Source organism: Trachemys scripta, chromosome 2 (assembly GCF_013100865.1).
Source record: "Trachemys scripta elegans isolate TJP31775 chromosome 2, CAS_Tse_1.0, whole genome shotgun sequence".
In the NCBI taxonomy this organism is placed as follows: domain Eukaryota; kingdom Metazoa; phylum Chordata; order Testudines; family Emydidae; genus Trachemys; species Trachemys scripta.
In genome coordinates, this window is record NC_048299.1 from 203991283 (window position 1) to 204009359 (window position 18077).

At 43.2% G+C, this 18077-nt stretch overlaps 1 protein-coding gene across 1 annotated transcript in view; it reads right to left on the reverse strand.

Annotated features, from left to right (window-relative positions):
- The window catches only part of NPC1 (NPC intracellular cholesterol transporter 1), a 51010-nt gene extending 33932 nt beyond the window's left edge, over positions 1–17078 (reverse strand). The window contains exons 1-4 of the mRNA XM_034762771.1: positions 16797–17078; positions 3247–3369; positions 1938–2044; positions 1059–1234 (exon numbers count right to left, since the gene is read on the reverse strand). Of these exons, the coding sequence (XP_034618662.1) occupies positions 1059–1234; positions 1938–2044; positions 3247–3369; positions 16797–16880 (490 nt within the window). The 5' untranslated portion in view covers positions 16881–17078. The remainder of the gene's footprint in view (positions 1–1058; positions 1235–1937; positions 2045–3246; positions 3370–16796) is intronic.
- Between the last annotated feature and the right edge of the window lie 999 nt (positions 17079–18077).

Below are 18077 nucleotides of genomic sequence, written 5' to 3' on the forward strand. Positions count from 1 at the left end.
AATGTACATCCGGGGGGTGGGGAAGAGAGAGCACGCGCAAGAACAAACTGATGGAAAACTGATTTTATCAAACCTAATGTACTTAAAGGAGGAACTTCTAGGGATACTCAACCCTGAGTACCTAAAAGACAGAGGATGTTCCAGGAGGCCCTCCTAACTACCACATGAAGTACATTTTTATTATTCAACCTTCCGTTCCAAATAATCTCATACATAGCATGAACATAAGAAGCTGACCGAGAGGCCAAATCTACCTTATAATTACAACTGAGTCAGGAGACCCAGTTACAGTAAGGTTCAAATTTGTAATGTCAATTGAAATTAACTGTTTAACTGGGCTAAAGCCTTGGACAGCTCACACTACAAACTGGAATTACGTTAACTCAGTTGCAATTATAACAGACAGGGCACTCCACACAGTTTCTTTTCAGAGAAAATGAAGCATTCAAGTACAATTTAGAATTTTTACACTTCTGTAAGAATAATATTTGTCTTATAAAATGCAATTTTCTACCACAACTGTCAAAAATGAAAGCGCTACACCAAACCTTGAAGCCACTATATGTTCATGCAAGACTTCATTGTTTCTCTCAGACTTGAGTGACAATACTTTGTAAGATTTTCATAAGAGGGCTTATTTCTTATTACATGTTGTACAGTGTCTAACACAATGGGGACCCAATCTTGATTGGGTCTTTAGGAACTACCATAATATAATAATAATGCAGAACCACTTCAGCAAAACCAGAGGTGGTCATTCTATAACTGAAATTCTACATTCATGTTAATATTTTAAGCAGCTTATTATTATAAAACTTTTCAAAGGGGTCCGTTGCTATAGTTTTAGGCACTTGCCTGGTCTAAGAAAAAGATTCCAAGGAGTTACAAGCAAATGTCAAATGATCAAAAGGATAATTTCCACTCCCCCTCTCCCAGTTCTTCTATTGAAAGAAGTCTATGGTCAGAAAGAATATGTTTATCTGAAAATCTAGATGAGTATGAGGAATTCACAATATACCATACTCAAGTAGCATAGTAACTGAACTGGGTTTGCTTACCATTGGCAAAACTCTCTCCAATATAATACTGTAGCTCTGTGATACTGGTTTTGTTCTCTTTTATGACAGGATCATAGTAAGGTATAGTATTTGTAACATTCAAAAAGTCAACTTGATGTGGACTGCAGGTCAACTCACAGAACAGGTTAATTAAATTATAAAAACAAGATGGGCATCTGCAGAAGAAAAAAAGCCAGTTAAACATTGGATTTGATTCATACATGTATACACACACACACACACACACACACACACACACACAAAGAGATTCACTTTGAAGGAAACATTTTACCAGGAAAGGTAAATGTTTCTTACAATTAAAACTACTGAGGACTCAAAATATGAGTAATTCAATCTTGCAAACTACTCTATCAAGACTTAAGCTTAAGTTGTGCATCTACTAATTACATAATAATTCTAGATTTTCCTAATCAAATGTCACTCCTAAGAAGAGTTGTCTCTCCTAATTGCAATTCAGCAGTGTTGCGAGGATGGAAGAAAGGAGTAAAAACCAACTCAGAAACAAACTTAGGGAGTTGCCCTGTTACCACCAAAAATGGCGGGAGCTGTAAAGGTGATGTTTAAATTAAATAGACAGTAGAACAAGTCTGGATTGCTCTTTGGGTGGGGCCCAGACACAACAAAAGGGAGCCCACATTCCCTTGGTGAACAATAGAAAGAACCACTGTGCCCGAATACAAGTTTCTCCCAACCATTCCTGGGAAGTTTTCTTCTTGACATTTTCCCAGTAACACCAATTTCACTAAGTCACAAAAATACTATTTTCTTTTTGTCAGCTCATAAAAACAGCTAACAAAATGTGCTTTTATTCATTAATATTACAAAGTGCTAATCATTTCAAGCTGTTTGTCAGCATACCTGGAGAGAAACTGCAGAGGCAGCTGCAAGTTATTTTTCAAAGTCTGAAGCTGCTGAACATCGCAACAAACACTAACGTTATCAAAGAGTAAACCTGGGCAGAGTTCCTTAAATAAAAAAAAAAGGTCACAAAGCCATTAATTATAATCAAGTGGAGGGAAAAAGTAGGATTAAGGCATTTAACAACTTCATACATAGATGTCAGTAGAAAGTAACTTAAGCGAACACTAGTCATTCTGCATCTGTGACAAAGAATTCATAACATTACCATCTTAATTAGAAAGTTGTCAGGATACTGAACTTGACTTAACATGATTTGTTATGGAAGAGGGGAAAAGAGATTTCTTCTGGTCTGCAAGGGACTGTTCTTTTTAGAACTGCATGGACACTATCTAGCTCACCAATTCACCAGTACGTTAATATAGTATAAAAGGTACTGAAGGAGCAGACAGGATGGTATGTACACATCCCAACTGGAATGATTTATTCCTGCAGTTTGTTAGTGTACTTTGATGATACATCTCAGAAGAGATTCCAAAAGGCAAATTTATGAACCAACAGTCCTGGACCTACCCCCATCAGACATTAAACATGAAATATACATACAAAGCAATTTTGTTCAGACTACCTTGAACACTTGGGTTATGTCTACACAGCAAAAATAACCCACAGCAGCAAGTCTCAGACACTGGATCAACTGTCTTGGGCTCAGACTGCAGGGCTAAAAATAGCAGTGTAGACACTTGGGCTCAGGCCCTGGGTACTCGGACCCTCCCCGAGTCTCAAAAAACTAGGCTCCAACCCTAATCTGAGCATCTACATGGATATTTTTAGCCCTATGAACCCAAGTCAACTGAAACCAGCCTCTGAGACTTGTTGCCATGGGGTGTAGGTTGGTTTTTGTTCGTTTGTTTGGCACTGTGTAGACAATCTACCCTGGAGACCAAAGTTTAATCTGAAGATTTGTTACAGAAACTCAGAAATTGTAGTTCAGTGATATACAAGGTACTGGCATGGATTTGGCAGGACCTAAAATCATACAAGGCAGTGACATGCTTGAAAGTGTGCACCGATTATTTTAGGCATAATGCAGAGTAGTACAGATCAGGGGGCTCACCTAAACACGATTAAACAAAGATGTGAAGTCACTGATGCCATTGCTCAGTTCCATAATGTGTGCAGTCATTTCATGTTTTAAGGCCCAAGAACTTAGATTATTGCAGAAAATTATATTTAGGTCTTATGCACATCCCAGCCCATATTCTATTTACCTTCTAGTTTCTAAAAGAACAGTCCAAAAGAAACATACCTGCATTAAGTCATATCCATCCTTTGGTAATGGTATTGGTAGTCCTGTATATTTGCAATTATATCTTTTACCTTCAGGATTCATTCCGCACTCCCCATACCAAACACATGATTGTGAAAGTACCTAATTAGAGGAAGTTGTGTCAGACAGTTGCATGGTAAAGAACTATTTAAAACCAAGAGACTTCGTACCAAAATGGCAAATGTTTCAAATCACGGACTTTCAGAGAATTTTTAAATATTTATAATGGATACAGAAAATATCAAGTAAATATTAGGAGAAAGGCCTCCATCTAGACATTTTTCTTTTAATAGTACCAAAAGCAGAGTACTATCAAACTAGAATCATATCAGTTCAGTAGATACTAGACAGTGCAAGCTTTTAAATAGCACATAAGAAAAAGCTAAAACAAGATCAGCAGACAAGATAAAAATCATGTTAATTTCTCTCTCTCACACACAATCACTTTCCTCCTCCAACGATATATACACATTTTCCTGGCTTAGCTAGTTAAACACACACACTTGCCCATTTGTATTCCCAGGGAAAGCACATTTACTACCCTGGTGGTACACAGTGATAGGATAGGTGTGGGAAATCACATTGGCAGGGCTATAATATGCAAGGAATCTAGAGAACTCCCTGTCCCACATGGGTAGTAATTTTCAATCAAATGCTGGATAATACGGAAAAGCACTTGCTCATATGAGTTAAAATGCTCACAGGTAACATCAGTTTGTAACCATTACTGCTATAAACCCTATAGAGAGTATTTTGAATCAGAAATGTATTTGTATGCTGCAGAAATGCAGCAAATTAATGTGACAAGTTGATTTATTAAGATGGGAAAGCTGAAATACAAGTTTGCCATCAGTAATTTGCTATAATTACAAATTCAGAGAAGACGCAGCATAAACATTACAAAAGAGCAAGGATTATGCAACTTTTCTCATTCATCACATGAGAGTCATCTGGTCACGGCAAAACTCAGCGAGTTGTGCTATCCATCAGCAGCACTCCCCTCCCCCTCCTAGCTTAAGCAGATTGTGTGTCACCAACATAAGAGCAGTGCAGCGTTCCCCTATTTCTATAGCTGTACTGCTTTTAATTAGCTATAGAAAGGAATTTGAGGCCACTGTTAGCAATGCATTTAAGAAAGTTTACTGCTAGCAATGAAGAAAGTTTACTTGGTACTAGCTCAAAATTTACACTGCAGTATATTAAGGGGAGAAAAGTTGAAGGGACCTCTTTTTGGAAAACTTAGCCTGAAATGCACAGAAGACAACACCTGTATGCCTCTCTCCTCCCTTTCATTTTTTTTTTTTTTAAAACATGAATACATACAATTTTTTACTAGTCCTTTGGATTCTACCGTATGTAACTGAAACTGTAGAATTTCTGGTCTCTTCTATCACCATCAAACAACTAAATTGACAATTCAAAGTTCATCTACTCTGGCAATTTCAACACATGTATCAATGTACAGTACTGTACACTATCATCCTGTTATTCCAAAAAAGTATTTTAAACAGCCTCTAACCCTTTGCAAAAATACTTGTGCAATATATAATATAAGCAACACTTGAATGACATCACAAACGCATTCAGTACATATTTCTGCAAGCTTTTCCATTCTGAAAGTTGCATAGGACAGTTTTACAGATAAAGATGGGGCAGAAGTTTTCTAAACAACCTTTACTAGTGTTTGTTAAACATAACATGCTTATATTGCAAGGACAAACTCCTATGTTTTGTGCTTGACCATGAATAACTTTGTTCACTAATCCCAGGGACCCCTCATGGTCTCCAAACATAACATCTAAGGACTACACAGAATTACATTAAATGATTCCACAGCATCCAACACACTTAGGGTGACCAGACAGCAAATGTGAAAAATCGGGACGGGGGTGGGGATTAATAGGAGCCTATACAAGAAAAAAGACTCAAAGATCGGGACATCTGGTCACCCTAAATACACTAAACATTTCTTACTGGATGACAGACACAGAAACACACCCAAAAGATGAAAAAATAATGATAGGACATTTGTCAAGGGAAGAAACAAACTGTACTTACATTACAGTAATTGTGGTTCTTTCAGATGTGTTGTCCATATATATTTCACTGTTGGCATGCAATCGAGTCTAGATTATTTTGCTCAGCAGTGTCTGTTTGGGGCTGCATTTGCACACCAAGTGTCTCCAAGTCTCCAGCCAAGGGCATTAAGGGTGAGGCAGCCCCAACCTCCCCTCAGTTCCGTAGTATCTGGGTTCTGTATGGCTATCAGACTCCATAATAGCAGGGAAGGGGGGGGTTGATCATGGAATCTATCTAGATATTATGTCTCAAAGACCCACAGTTACTGTAGGTTAAATATCAACTTCTTTAAGTGATTGTAGGACGGCCTTACCAAAATTAGGGTCAAATCTGGATGCTTCTACAATAGAGTAGCACTGTACGAACACATATCTTAACACCACATAGCTACTCTACAAGCACCCAGAATGGGAACGTTTCTGAAAGAAGCAACAGAGGCCACTTGTGCCCTAGTCAAGTGAGCTGTGACTCTTACAGTCAGGGTTAAAAATCAGTCAATTTCATAAAGTTTGATACAAGCCATTATTCAGTTAGAGTGTATTGAAACAGCCTGTACTTTAATCCATATGCTATGAATGACCTAGGGCAGTGGTGGGCAACCTGCAGCCCATCAGAGTAATCTGCTGGCAGGCCACAAAACAGTTTGTTTCCACTGACCATCCACAGGCACGGCCACCTGCAGCTCCCAGTGGCTGCGGTTCACCGTTCCCAGCCAATGGGAACTGCGGGAAGTGGCAGCCCATACGTTCCTGCGGTCCATGCTGCTTCCTGCAGCTCCCATTGGCCGGGAACAGCGAACCACAGCCACTGGGAGCTGCAGGCAGCCATGCCTGCAGACAGTCAATGTAAACAAACTGTCTTGCGGCCCACCAGCGGATTACGCTGACGGGCCGCAGGTTGCCTACCACTGGATGCTCTAAACGGCTTAGTTCTGTTTATACAGAAAGAAAGCACTCTAAGGAAATGTGCATGTGGTTTTGAAAAAAAAGTGGATAATCTGATGTAAATGAAAGACTATTTTGGGTAAGGTCTTAATGACATCCTGTCCTTATGAAAAATGATATACGGAGGCCTTAAGATTGAAGTTTGCACCTCATTTGCACTCCTGGCTGATGTTATGACCAAGACGACTGTTTTAATGGAAAGAAGGAACAGGAAACATGTAACCAAAGGTTCAAAAGATAGGCTTATTAACCCCTTGAGGGCAGTATTCAGAGCCCAGGAAGAAAGATTCCATAACTGTGTGCCAGAGGGAAAGGGGGAGGGGGATTTGTAAACTGTCATAAACCCTTTAAGTGTAGAGTCATAGAGTTTAAGGCCAGAAGGCACTATTAGATCATCTTGTCTGCATCTGCCCACCTGTGTTGGAAAGTGGAGAGCTGCAAGATGTACCCTCAACAAGCTCATGGAAAGTTCAAAGTTCTTTAAATTCAGGAGACAGTCAAGTACATTTGGAATCTATGTTCAAGATTCCAACAACTGGCCTTGTGGCCAGGCCAGACCAGACCATATGGCAGACAACTGTGTAGTGTAGACAAGGCCTTAGACAATTATTTACAAATGGCCCATCTCTTTAATGTGTTCCTCTCCCAAACATGATAAAGATCAGGTACGCCCATCATTTAGAGGCATTACAGCTTCACATGAAAGGCAATTTTTTGAAGACTGGAGATTAGTGTTCAATTCTTAAGCAATTGATCCCAGTACTAGTGGTAATTCACAGGCAAACAGAGCAGCAGTTTCTTTACAAAAAGGGAAGAAAGGAAACACTAGCAAATTACTAACACTAAACCTAATCACTAATTAGGTATTCATTAAGTACCTATTTACACAGTAAACAGACCATACCCTGTGCAAAGAAGCTGGTAGAAATAAGTGGTGAGAAAGAATTGAGGGGTAGTTGGGGTTGCTCCACCCTTGCTTAGAGACAGAAAGACATGGGAGGGGTAAGGCATAGCCGCAACAGACTACTCATCAAAGTAATCTAGACTCGAGTACATTGGGGACATGCGCACCAACAGTGGAATATATACACATGAACAGACTCTGAAGCTTTGTCTAGGGCAGGGCTGGATTTCCAATTAGGCACAGTAGGTACATGCCTAGGGGCGTTCTAGGAGCACTTAAAAATTCAAAGCTGCTCCCAAGTCCTGGCAGGGGACAGGGCCAGCTGAGGAGGAGACAGCCCCCTGGTGCGCTCCTGCTAGCAGGGAAGGCGAAGCACACACACACACACACACACACCCCATGGCAGGCAAAGAGCTCAGCAGTCCAACTCAGGGGGCCATGCTGGGCAAGTGGGTCCTGAGGGAGCCTGGCCTGGGCAGGCCCCACTCCTGGTCAAGCCTGGACCAGCCCTGGCCACGCTGCCAGCTCAGCCCAGCGGACAGAGTCACCTCCCAGCAAGGCCAGTGAATGTGGCCACGGGGCACGGCATAGGAGAGTGGGTCTCTGGGGAGGGTTGTGCGGGGTGCTGGGTAGTTTGTTGGGCGTGCTTGGCAGTGCGGAGTGGGGAAGTCTCTGTGTGTGTGTGTGTGTGTGTGTGTGTGTGTGTGTGTGTGTGTGTATAAATCCAGCCCTGGCCACCTGAATACACCTCTACCCTGATATAACATGACCTGATATAATACAAATTCGGATATAATGCAGTAAAGCAGCACTCGGGGGGGGGGGGGGGGGGGGGTAGGGGGGGGGGGCAACCTCCGGCGGATCAAAGCAAGTTCGATATCACGTGGTTTCACCTATAACGCGGTAAGATTTTTTTGGCTCCTGAGGACAGCGTTAGATCGGGATAGAGGTGTACATACATACCTAGGATTTTGAACAGCCCAAGCAGCCACCTTACTACCATGGCCACACTATTTCTAGCACGTTGCTCAAGTGGAGCTAGTGAGTGTATATGTCTACCTGACCTTGGAATTACACCCCCAAGCTGCACTGTAGACACAACATTATATGGTAGTTATACAAATGCTTTGATGCCAGACTATAACCAGTTCCGCAGAACTGACTTCACCATGCAATAAAGAAATTTTCTTCTCAGTGGTGCTTTAAAAATAAATGGTGTTGCCATCTTTTTAATTTTGCCATCCGGGTACCCGTTCTTGATGTTTTTATTATATTCTTTACTACTTATTCCACATTACTAATATTGCAGTCATCATTGGGACAGATTTTCTCAACTGTACCAGAATGATGCTGTGAGAAGTATTTGAGTTTCTTTTCGCTACTAGTCTAATTAACTATCATTGTTAATTGGATGGAGAGCCAAACAAAACTCGGATCTCTTTTTCCCAACCAAATATCAGTTTCTGAATTTCAACTCACATTTGAGAGAAGTAATACATACAAATAAAATTAAAATCTTGCTCACTGGATTTGGGGTTGGAGTTTATTAGAACAATTTGGTCAGCTAGATCATAAACCTGGTTACCCATCCAGATTTCATCCTTCCAAAAGGGAGAAAATTCCCACAAGCTGAAGAACCTCCATCCTTACAAATCTTTATTTATGTCAGATAAAGGATGCAAAGAAGTTTCCCTCCATGTGTTGCAAGTATTTTTTTGCTGACTTCATATTCCAACATCTCATTAGTTGTACTTCTTCTATATGAGTATACAGTGAAGTGTACTAAAAGAGTTAAGTACAAAAGATTTTTTCATTAATATAAGTTAAATTGTGTGCATATATGGTATTCAGGCAACAAGTGATTGAACCAAGCATCCATGAGCATTATGCATCTTCAGCTGGAAAGTTATCTGGGTGAATTCACAAGCCTTAAAATACATAATAGGTCATGGAGACTGCAACAGGAGGTCCCAGATTCAAGTATAGGAGTATAGTAAAATAAAGGCAAGGCCATACTATACAATGTGACAGCAGAGTTGAGATTTATGTACGATAAGTGGCCCATTCATTGCACACCTAAAGCTCCAATTTAATGGGAACTTTGGTGCACAAAGAATGCAGGATCTGGCCCAAAGAGTTTACAGTTCAATTCTACCCACTCATCATATGTTTAGGATGTTTCTGATAATTTCCAAGTGCATGCTAACCATGGCACCAAAACGGATTTAGCAACCAAAGACTGTAAAGAAAACAAACTATTTGATTGGCTTCATAGTTTAAATACCACCAATGTGATTTTTATTATATTAACTCCAAAATGAGCATAAATTAACCGTGGGACTGAGGGAATCTCAATTTTCAGAAAACGGTACAAAGTAACAAGTGTTACATATATGTAAAACTTAATACGTAGAATTATGAATCAAATACAGAAATTAGTACTTGTATTTTTTCTAATCAATAAACACAACTTTTATCTATCACTTAAATGGTGGATTATAGTGTTGCTGAACCATGTTGGTCCCAGGACATGAGACAAAGTAGATGAGGTAATATCTTTTATTGGATCAACATCTATGGACAGAAAGGACAAACTTCAGCTTCACAGAGCTCTTCCTCAGGTCTAGAGAAAATAACCAGAGTGTCTTAGCTGGTTACTTTCTCCAGATATGAGGAAGAGCTCTGTGAAACTCACAGCTTGTCTGTTCTACCAACAAAAGTTGCTCCAATAAAAGATATTACCAAACCTACCTTGTCTCTTAAATGGTGGTTGTCACTACTGAAGAATCAAGCACAATTACTCAAAGACCAGAAAAACCCATTAGTCATAAATAGCCTGTTCTCCCACCCCAAGCAAGTTTAAATGGAATACAGTCTAACATTTAAGCCATGGTCATGTCTACACCTAAAACACTACAGCAGCGCAACACTACCACTGCAGTTGTAGCACTCCTGTGTATACCCTACATATTCCAATGAGAGGATACTCCCATCAGTGTAGGTAATCCATCTCCCCAAAAGGTGGAAGCTAGGTCAACAGAAGACTTCTTCCATCAACTCAGCACTGGATTTTTCACATCCCTGAGATACATAGCTATACCAAAGTAAGTTTCTTAGTGTTGACCAGGCTTATGTTTACCCTTAAGACAATATAGCAGCGCAGCTGTAGCGCTTCAGCGTAAACACCCAATACAGAGGTGGAAGGGGTTCTCCCATCACTGTAATAATCCACCTCTCCAACAGGTGGTATCTTGATTGACGGAAGAAGTCTTCCATCCACCTAGCACAGTCTACGCCGGGGTTAGGTTGACTTAACTACATCTCTCGGGGATGTGGATTTTTCACACCAGAGATGAAGCTATGCCAATGTAATTGTCATTATAGACCATCCCTTAGAGTGGATATATTTACACTACAACCTGCATTAGAGAGATCCTAACCAATGAAACTAGAAAGAAAAAACTGCCTTTTTTTAAGTCTTGTCAATTCCTAACCTTTTTGAAGTTAGTAGCATGAAGACACTTAAAACGTTCAACCATTAACAAATGACTAGCAAACTGAGCATATGATTATTCCATCTAGCTATAATTATGGTAAAGAGGGCTCATCTCCTCCCCATCCTCCATCAATGTTCAAGGGATTTACACAAGTAACTATTTCATTCTCATTGATAAGATGTTGCAGGGAATTTCTCAAGCAAGTTCCACATATGTCAAGGGAGGCTGGATCTTAAGTATTTAAAAAAGAAAATTTTTAAAAAAAGATAAAATACGTTACTCTTGTCTCTGTTACAGGTATACAAACTAAAGGTCTTATTTAATCCTCTGACATTAGTAGGATTTCTGTATGTGCATAGCAAGGGACATACACAGCTTTAAAAAAATAATGTGATAATAAAAAAAAAATCATTAATTGTCAAGAGCAGGTGTAGTACTTGAAACCACTTACAACTTATTTGAAACTGACCACATTTCAAGTTGACAGTGTACCTTTAATCCTGGAAAGGTCAGACTCATCCAATTAACTAAAGAGGATGGGGGGTTAAGTCTGCAGAATGCTCTGAAATTAACCAAGTTCAGCCAGAGCACTACAGGAATTACTTTTAGAAATAGTGCCATTGAGCTATCTGACACCACCACATGGTCAGGACTTCACTTTTATATCTAATCTGAAATAAACCTTCTACAAGAAGAGCATAGTCTTACACCATGCTGGGGCCTTGGTTGGATATCACTCAGAGAGAAGCACATCCCCTACTAAATCACTACTTCCTTCAGCTGTTTTGGCTGAGAAAGCTGACTGAGTCATAGTTCAAGCTAAAAGAAAATCTATTTCATGAATCAGCAACACAATCTGACTTTACTACACTTTCAGTATTATATATGCAGTGCAGAAATAGTTACCTCAAAAAACCAGGTTAATATTTAGCTCATGTTGACTTAAACATATTTTTCTTCTTACTAATACAAGATAAAGTGCTAAAATAATTCACCACATGTAAGGAAACTTGTAGTAATATACACTATCCATAATTGCAAAACATACATCCACCAGCCCCCAACCCCCACTCCAACATAAGGTCAGCATTTCTCCCATGAACTAAATGGGTGTCCTATATATCAAACTCAGAGATCAACCTCTTTAATGTCTCAGACAGGCTTGACCACCACAAAACAAAAACTATGATGGATCCCTGAACTTCAAGGCAAACACAGAGAACAATAATTGTGTTGTATGAATAACAATGAGGATTTGTCATCCTGCACCAAACACTGGATGGTTATCAAAGATCGTATTCAGCTTTCCTTATCTTTCATTTCTAATCTAAAAGGTTTGAAAGAAATTCAGTGAGTGAGTTTACAGCAGCACCAGTAAGAGACAGCTTTATTTCCCTCCTTCTGCGCTGCCTTCCCCCTCCTCTCCCTCAATACACATACAGACCCAGATATGTATTGTACCTAATGTCCTGTAATGCACAATCAATACTTCTGTTGGAATTTCTAATTACACCATCCCCTCCCAATATTCATATCTGCTCCAAAAAAGAGAACTTTTTTTCAAGCTAACAGGATGTTTATTCATTGGGAATTCATTCACTATTAATAGGTCAAGTTTCCCAACACAGACCACAGGATTGGAAATTACTGCCAAGTGTAACTGATAAGCATAAGCGTCACGGCCTTTCAGGGTCAAATAATAAAGCAGACAAAAGTTATAACCAAAAAAAAAAAAGTCTTCTTAACCTAACTTTAAAGTAATGTAGGCGGGCTAGCAGATGCACTGGGTTATGTTTGACTGGGGTTTCAATTTGACTTGGTCACAAGTAAAAATTACTTTAGCACTGGGAATGCTGCATGCATATGAAGGGCAGTACATAGCTCCTAGCTAAAATTTGTCTACAATCACAAAAGTACCAAACAATTCCGTACTAGTGGCAGTCCCTGTTCAGATATCCTGCATTTGAGTAGTGGGGCTGTTGCACAACAGGAATGAAGGACACTCTCAGGAGATAAGTAGGAAAGATTGCAGGCAGTTTGCCAGGCTGTAACCAGATCTATTAGGCATTCACTTTCCCAAACACAATTTATACATCACCCCTTGCCTTATAAAAACCCTTCTGTCCACCTTCCACCAGAACACTGCAAAACCCAAATCAGAACCTTCATATACAGAAGCAGCCACCTGTTTTTACTGTTTTGTTCTGGAAACGTTTGTCTCTTCAGTGACTCCCTTCGTTTTTACACCCATTTTGAACAATATGTTTTGACAACTACTTTAGGAATTACTTCCACATTTATATAGAGCTTTTCATCCAAGCATCTCAAATATCTTTACAAAGAGGGATAAATAATGTCTCCATTTTACAGATGGAGAAATGGAGGTATAGAGGTTAAGTGACTTGTCCAAGGTAACAAAGCAGCAATTGGAGAACAGGTCTCTTGACTCAGTTTGTGTTATGAAACACTAAACCAATGGATCCCAAGGTTACAGAAATGTTTATTAAATAATTGTATTGGGAAGAAAGAAATGCAAACCATCTATTCAAAGCACTAAATATTTATTCTGACTGCTTCCTCTTCACACTTCCACGTAAGTAAAAACCATATACCATTAACAAAAAAGGACTGCCACCATCCTCAAAAACCATTTCCTGAAAAGCACTAAGTTTATATCTTCATATACAGACCACAACTAAAGATGGCAGCAATCTGCCAAAAAGGAAGGCAAAACGGATCCTTTTTTTACAAAACCAAAGGAAAGCCTACAATATTAATAAACAACCTTGATTACGGAGCACATCTATCCATCCGGATTGTTCATTCTTTCCTAAACAAAACTAAGATCATCTGCACCAGACCTCAGTTACAGTGCAGAGTTTTCACTGTAAGCAGCAAGTACTGAGTGAAAGGCCTGCAATTAACATATCTCCTCTTTTATTAGAGCTTTGCAAAGCTTGAAGAAAAGCATTCCTAACACCTCCTAGCTTAAGGACTACACTACAGCCACGTCCACACTCCTGAGCGACACAGTTATACCGACCTATCCCCCAGTGTAGACAGCACTGCATCAATGAGAGGGGTTCTCCCCTCAACACAGGTACTACCTCTCGTGGAGGTGGCTTAACTTCTCCTTGTCATCGGCACAGAAACGTCTTCACTTAAGTACCCCAATGGTGCAGCTGTGCCACTGCAGCATTTTAAAGACCTACCTTAAGTTAGTTTAGAAGTGAAATAATATATAATGAATTTTAGGTTACAGAGGCCATTAAAAATCATTTTGTCTTGCATTGTTTAAAGCTTCATCTTACAGCTCTGGGCTGTGTTTCACAGAGGATCTCTAACCTACATCTGTACCATGACACATTACAAGATGTGAATGATCATATCCTTTTTGGTTATAAATATGAAAGAGCCCTTAAATGTATAACAGTGTATTTTAATGTACCTTTTACACTGAGATATTATTCTGAACTTAATTACATTGTACCCCTGCTAAGATTTGCGTCAGGCTCCCCAAGAGATTGTTCAGTTTAAGAAGTTCACATTGGACCTCCATATAGAAGTTTTACAATGGGAGAACAATATTCTTTGAAGTTGGTAGAATGAATTATCAAGAGATAGATATAAACACATACACCAAGAGAGAAAAGATGGTCCAGTGATTAGGGCAGTAGCTTAGGACCTAGAAGATCTAGAGCAGGGGTCAGCAACCTATGGCACGCGAGCCAGTTTTTAATGGCATGCTGCTGCCTGCTGGGGTCCCGGCTGCCGGCCCCGCTCAGCCCGCTGCCAGCCTGGGTTTGGCAGTGGGCTGAGCGGGGCCGGCGGCTGGGACCCCGGCAGGCAGCAGCGTGCCATTAAAAACCCTCCCGCGCGCCATAGGTCCCTGCCCCCCGCTCCCCCTCTCCCCCACCTGCACCCCCCGCCCCAAATGGGAGCTGCCCAGGTAAGCACTCCACACCCAAACCTTCTGCCTAACCCTGAGCCCCCTCCTTCATTTTAGCTCCTGGCCAGACCCTACACCCCAACCTGCTCCTTCACCCCGAGCCCTGTGCTCAGTGCATTCCCACCCTCAGCTCAGTGCAGAGAGAGAGGAAGAGAATGGGCTCGAACCAGGGAGAAGGTAGGTACCCATTCTATGTGAGCAGGGCCAGGACCCCAGACCAGCAGCGGGCTGAGCCGCTCAGCCCACTGCTGGCCCCAGGCCCCGGCTGCCGGCCCCTTGCCGGCCCAGGTCCTGGCTGCCGGTCTCACTCAGCCTGCTGCCGGCCTAGGTGAACAGAACCGCGGGCCAGCAGCGTAAGATCAGCATTTTAATTTAATTTTAAATTAAGCTTCTTAAACATTTTGAAAACCTTGTTTAACTTTACATACAACAATAGTTTAGTTACATAATATAGACAGAGAGAGACCTTCTAAAAAACGTTAAACTGTATTACTGGCACGTGAAACCTTAAATTAGAGTGAATAAATGAACACTCGGCACACCACTTCTGAAAGGTTGCCAACCCCTGATCTAGAGGGTCAATACGCCGCTCCATCACATACTTCTTGTGTGACCTCAGGCAAGTCTCTTAACCTTTCTGTGCCTCAGTTTCCCCTCAGTAAAAATTAAGGTACTTCCCTACCTCACAGGGATGTTGAGGATAAATATATAAATAACTGTGAAGCACTCTGAAATCTACTTATGCTATTATATATTATTACAGTGGTTCTCAAACTGAGAGTTGTGACTCCAAAGCAGGTCATGACCCTGTTTTAATGGGGATCACCAGGGCAGACTTCAGCCCGGGGCAGTGTGGCTCAGGTTACAGGCCCCTGCCTTGGGCTGAAGCCCTTGAGCTTCAGCTTTGAGCCCCCAACTCAGAGTGGTGGGGTCAGGCTTTGCCCTCACCTCCTATGTGGGGTGGCAGGGCTCAGGCTTCGGTCCCCCCTCCTGGGGCCGTGTAGTAATTTTTGTCAGAAGGCAGTCACAGTGCAATGAAGTTTGAGAACCCCTGTATTATTATATACTAAGTGCTAGTATATCTGGCTGGAAGTGATGGGATGTTGACGGCAAGTTACTAAATCTATCTTTTATGATGGAAGATATTTACATGGCTCCCAAGAAAACTGTAAACTCAGGCCTGGATTTTGCAAATACTTACACATGATTATCTTTATGACAACTCATGGGTATAAAGTTGTTTGCGGAACAGGGGCCCAAAACATTAAAGCAGCAGTCAAGTCCAATTAAATCAATGGGACTAATAGTGCGTAAATGTTTGCAGGGCAAGCTTGGAGCATAGTCAGTTTCAGTGTTCTCCTAGTATGGAGAACCAGCTTCTCCTGTTGGGAGACTTCCACACAGCAACAAGTAAGAGAAACTCTTAGCAAGGGAGGGAAAATGTGACTATAAAACCACAAAAAATTAGCAGGGGAACAGAAGTGTCAACTTTTAATTTGGCAATGCCTTTTAAATAAAAATGATTTTTACTAAAAACGAGTTCAGTTATCAGATCTGGGTTTGCAGACATGCCGATTTTTGAGGGGCTGGAGAAGAAAAGAAATAATTTGCTCTAACAAAAGCTCAGATGAAAGTCATCAGGTCTCTCGTCCCAAGTGAAGTCGCGTCTCCTGCCTCAGGTGAGCCCCATTCCACCAACGTGGGGCCCGGCACCACCCCTTGAAACTAAGGCCGAGCCCGGGCGTTGTCCAAGAAACAACAATTATTGTTACTGTCCTACCGCCCAGCAGGGCCCGCGTGGATTTCCACAGGGCAGAGAGCTGCACGTGTGGGAGCCGAGAGCCCACCAGAGCCACAACCGCAGGCTCAGCCCGCTCACGGGACGATGGGGGGGGGGGGGAAGCTAACGCAAACAGCGGCACAACGGCCAACAGCTCCCAGCTTAACAGCTCCACCTGGCCCACGTCCAACCGCTTCCACCCTGGGGCCCTGCCTAGCCCCCGGCCCCGCCTCGCAGACTGGGGGTATGATGCCGGCGAGACTACAGCAGAGGACGGGACCCAGGGCAGAGGGGAGCCCGGAGCCCTTCCTCCCCCGCCCAAGGGGGTCGCCCCGGCGGGAAGGAGACGGCCTGGCCGGGGAGGCCCCTCGCTCACCTGCACCGGGGGCAGCACCAGCAGCCAGGCGAGCAGGCTCAGGCTGCAGAGGCCCCACCTGGGGCTGCGCGGCTCGCGCCTCATGCCGGGCCGGCGGGGTGTCTCTCCTGGGGCGCGGGGACCGCTGCTGTCTGCCGCTCCCGTAGCTTATCAGGGGCTGGGGGCCGCCGGCAGCCGGGCCGCTCCTCCCCGTGCTGGGCGGTGCCGGGCGCCGCGGGGCTCCCTGCGAGTGGCTAGAGGCGACAGCGTCTCCGCTTCTGCCGGCCTCAGCTTCAACCGCCGCGGCTCCTCCTCCCAGTCCCGAGGCGGGCCGCGACTCCGCCTTTTCCTGCGCTGGGGGAGGCGCCGCAGCCTGTCACGCCACCTCGGGGCGCGGCGCCGCGGCCTCTCCCCGCCCAGCGGCTGCTCTGTCACCCCACGCGCTCGCTGCTGGGCGGCGAGAGCCGAGCGCGGCCATAGGCGGGACCCGCCCGCCGATCTGCCCCCGGGGCCTCTCACGCAGCGCGAGCCAGGGGCTGCCAGTCACCCCAGGGAGAGGCCTCGGGCCTGTTGGCGGGCGAGGGAGGGGAACTTGCCCATCTGGTGCGCTCGCCACAGCGGGGGTCCCGACATCCCCTGGGGTTTGGATGGTGGCAGTTTGTTCCAAATATGCCCCTTAGCCCAGCTGCGTCTAGGGCCCGCCAGGAGCAGAGCTTTTGTGGTAACAGATGAGGCAGTTTCGAAGGGAGGGCCTGGGACACAATCACGAACCCAAACACCCCTGAGATGCGGTAAACGCAGAGCCCAGTCTTGTGGCTGGGCCCTGCAATGGCCAGCTCAAAATCTCAGAGTTAAACACCCCTGAGCTTTAGGGTTCTTTGGATCCAAAAGTTGCACTGTGGGCTGCTCTGTACTGATTGCCTGATTTGTGAGCACACACATAGGCTTGGTCTACACTACATACTTACTTCAGTATAACTGTTGCTCAGGGGTGTGAAAAATCCACATTCCTGAGTGACGTAGGGCACGTCTTCACTATCCGCCAGATTGGCAGGTAGCAATTGATCTATTGGGGATTGACTTATCGTGTCTAGTGAAGACGCAATAAAATCGATCCCCGTTGGCTATGCCATCGACTCCGGAAATCCACCGCGGCAAGAGACGGAAGTGGAGTCAACGGCGGCGTGGCAGCAGTCGACTCGCCGCAGTCCTCACAGCCAGGTAAGTCGACCTAAAATATGCAACTTCAGCTACTCCATTCACATAGCTGAAGTTGCATATCTTAGGTCAACCCCCCCTATA